This window comes from Centruroides sculpturatus, unplaced genomic scaffold, assembly GCF_000671375.1.
Source record: "Centruroides sculpturatus isolate CEXI.00-Female unplaced genomic scaffold, Cexi_2.0 scaffold1499, whole genome shotgun sequence".
NCBI lineage: Eukaryota > Metazoa > Arthropoda > Arachnida > Scorpiones > Buthidae > Centruroides > Centruroides sculpturatus.
The window spans coordinates 183,510-186,522 of NW_019385812.1; the positions used below are offsets into that span (position 1 = coordinate 183,510).

Consider the following 3,013-nt stretch of genomic DNA (forward strand, 5'->3'; position numbering starts at 1 on the left):
GCTTGCGAGCCACATGCGGCTCTTTGGATGTGAAGCTGCGGCTCTTTAGTTCCATACGCAAATATTATTTATTTTATCAAAAAAAAAAAAAAAAATTTAAAACTATTCTATTACACAGAAACCAGAAGATGATTAGCTAAATTTTTAAAATAACAGCACTGTAATTAGATTCACATTCTGTTTTTACGTTATCGGTTAATGCGAAGTCCGCATTATACATTTAAAAAATGTATTTTTTGTAAAAATTTTTGAAAATTAAATTTTGAATTTTGTATATGTAAACTATCTGTTTGTTTCTCTTTATTTATGATGACCAATTTTATACTAGATTTATAAATTGTGTTAAAAAATTATTTAATATATAAATAGTAAAGTACGTATTGTTAATGAAATTACTTATTTTTCTACAGAAGAATGAAATACGAACCTGTAGAAAATTACAATTTTTTCTGATTTTTCTGGTAATATATATTACAAAAGATGGAACTACATGCGGTATGTAATTTACATTGTAGAAACTATAAATTCATTTATAAATAAACTTTTAATAATACATTCTTAATAAAAAATCAAGAAAACACGTCATGAATAAAAAGTTTTCAATACACTTCGATCACTCGTTTTATTCTATAAAAAAAACAATGTTGGATGGAGCTGACCAGTCGTTTCAGATTTATAGAGAAAGTTGCATAGCGTTATATTCTCGGAGACATCTGTTAATTTAAATTTCAATATACCCATTTACTCACCTTTTCTATTGTAAAATGAGTTGAATTCACACAGTTGTTATCTAATAGTGTAGAAGACCATCCTGAGTGTTGATTCTCTTCAACTATTCATTGCTCAGCATTACACTAATTACACTGCACACAGAAAACTTCCAGACTTATACTAAAGAAGTCAGGAAAATTCCAGGAACGTTTGCATTAACCAAATAGATTATATATAATAAAAACTTAACTATGATCTTCGAAATTTATACCATATTTTATACCACAATACTGTATTTTCCAATTTAATATATTACTTTAATTAACATTGCAAATGAAAATCAAGCTAAATATTCATGTTTTCGGTTTTTCATATGAAGCTTCAGAAAGCCAAATCTCGAAATTTGATAACGTTTACAATGGATTTTAAGGCTATTATTTTTTAATCATAAAATCAACCCGTGAAGCAACAAGTCGCCTTTGTAAAATCATCTATGAATTGAAAGGAACAATTAGAACGGAGAGTGAAAGCACACATTAGGTTCTACAGAAAAACAATATAGAAACCAGAAATGGAGAATCGATGTCGAAGTTAGAAGTCGAACTTTTTTATGATGGCAGAATCATTTCAGCTGACTCTCCATCTCTGAAAGAAGCAAACACAAAGTTCAAGAACCTCTGCTTGTCAATATTAACTTAAAATTTGGCTTCAAAAAAGATATTTTCCAGCTAATTTAAGACAGTGTTTAATGTCTTAACATATATTGATACAAAGTTAGTCAGAAATTTTTTTTCTGTCAGAACTTATATATTTCATTTTATCTTATGTGTCGAAGAGTAGTTATACTTTATTTAATAAATATTATTTTCTATCATTTGTGATAAAATTTACTTTTCTATTTAAATTGTTATAGTTTTAAGCATTTTACCATTAAATTATGATTAAATTTTCATGTAGAACACGAGTCAGCCAGAAATTCTACTAAAATAAAAATTACTACTTTGGCAGTAAGTAATTTGTCATCTAAAAACAATAAGGATATAAACAAAACTTTTATATAAAATTGTTTAAATAAATTTGTAGATTTCTCCTTATTGCGAAGTTTATACGAGAAATAATCAGTTAATTGTTGATGGTCCCGATTTTAAAATATTAAGCATAGTTGCTCAGAAATTAAAAAACATCAAGTAAGTAAAAAAAACAGTTTATTAACCGTAAATAAGGTATTTTTACGTGTAAATATATACTGATTTTTAAAGGTTCGAAATCATTCAACCCATTGAAAAGAAATTTGGAAGTAAATTAAAAGATGGATCATGGAATGGTATAATGGGAAGAGTGCAGAGAAAAGTAAGATAATACTATATATCATATATTATTTTCATTTAAATAAAGACAGGTTTATGTTTCGCTATAGAAATAATTACAATTATAATATGTTCAAACAATAACATTTTGATTAAAATGTAAAAAATAGATATATTAAACATGAAAAATTGTCTTCATTGTTTGTTATATATAATTGCCAGCGTAAGTGAAAAACAATTAAAACATTTTCTCTGCGAGGGAATACAGATTTTGTTTCTGTCATTTAGACACGATAAAAAGGATAATGACTTTGTTTAAATATAATAAATATACGTATAATTATACAGTAGAGCGTCGATTTTCCGAATCAATTGGGGACTGGGGTTGTCCGGATAACTGATATTTCGGATAACTGATTTATGTACGAAAAAATAGTTTAACGTATCCGATGTCGAAATTTTTATCCGTTGCGTGTCGCTTCACTTTGAATTTTCGTCAATGTTAAGCCTAACAATGACTTATGTATATATATATATACGTCATTTATTATTTTTATTTGTATTTAAATTTATATTCTATTTTATTTATATTCGAAATATCTCAGCCTGGTGATGGCCAATAGATTTGGCTGAAAACGTTTGCTTTTTCATTAAAGTTTCTCAGCAAATTAAAGTGTTATTTTGTTTTTTTAATTTACTTATGCTGAGTGAAAGTACCTCAGTTTTGATATAGATAAGATTATATTGCACTTGTACGCATTGTTATGCATGAAATGCTGCTAAAAAGTAAAAAAAGCGCTTTCTTTTGGGTGGAGGTCAAAAACGAATTAATCTGTTTTGCATCGTTTCTTATAAGAATTTTTTTTCGGTTTGAGAACAAATCGGTGGAATCGGAGTGGTAGGTTCTTACGCGACTCAACAGCCCTGGTAATAAAACTCATTTTGCAAGTTTGCGTTTTTTTTTTCTTTTTCATTTGTAGGAAAAATGCAATTTT

The 3,013-nt window shown here is 27.3% G+C and overlaps 1 protein-coding gene across 1 annotated transcript in view; it reads left to right on the forward strand.

The window, feature by feature from the left end:
- Positions 1 to 2,061, forward strand: part of LOC111642273 — a gene marked incomplete at its 3' end in the record, with an annotated part of 3,461 nt that extends 1,400 nt beyond the window's left edge. The window contains exons 2-5 of the mRNA XM_023388600.1: positions 411 to 495; positions 1,669 to 1,718; positions 1,795 to 1,898; positions 1,971 to 2,061. Coding sequence (XP_023244368.1) covers positions 411 to 495; positions 1,669 to 1,718; positions 1,795 to 1,898; positions 1,971 to 2,061 — 330 coding nt within the window. The remainder of the gene's footprint in view (positions 1 to 410; positions 496 to 1,668; positions 1,719 to 1,794; positions 1,899 to 1,970) is intronic.
- Positions 2,062 to 3,013: the final 952 nt, after the last annotated feature.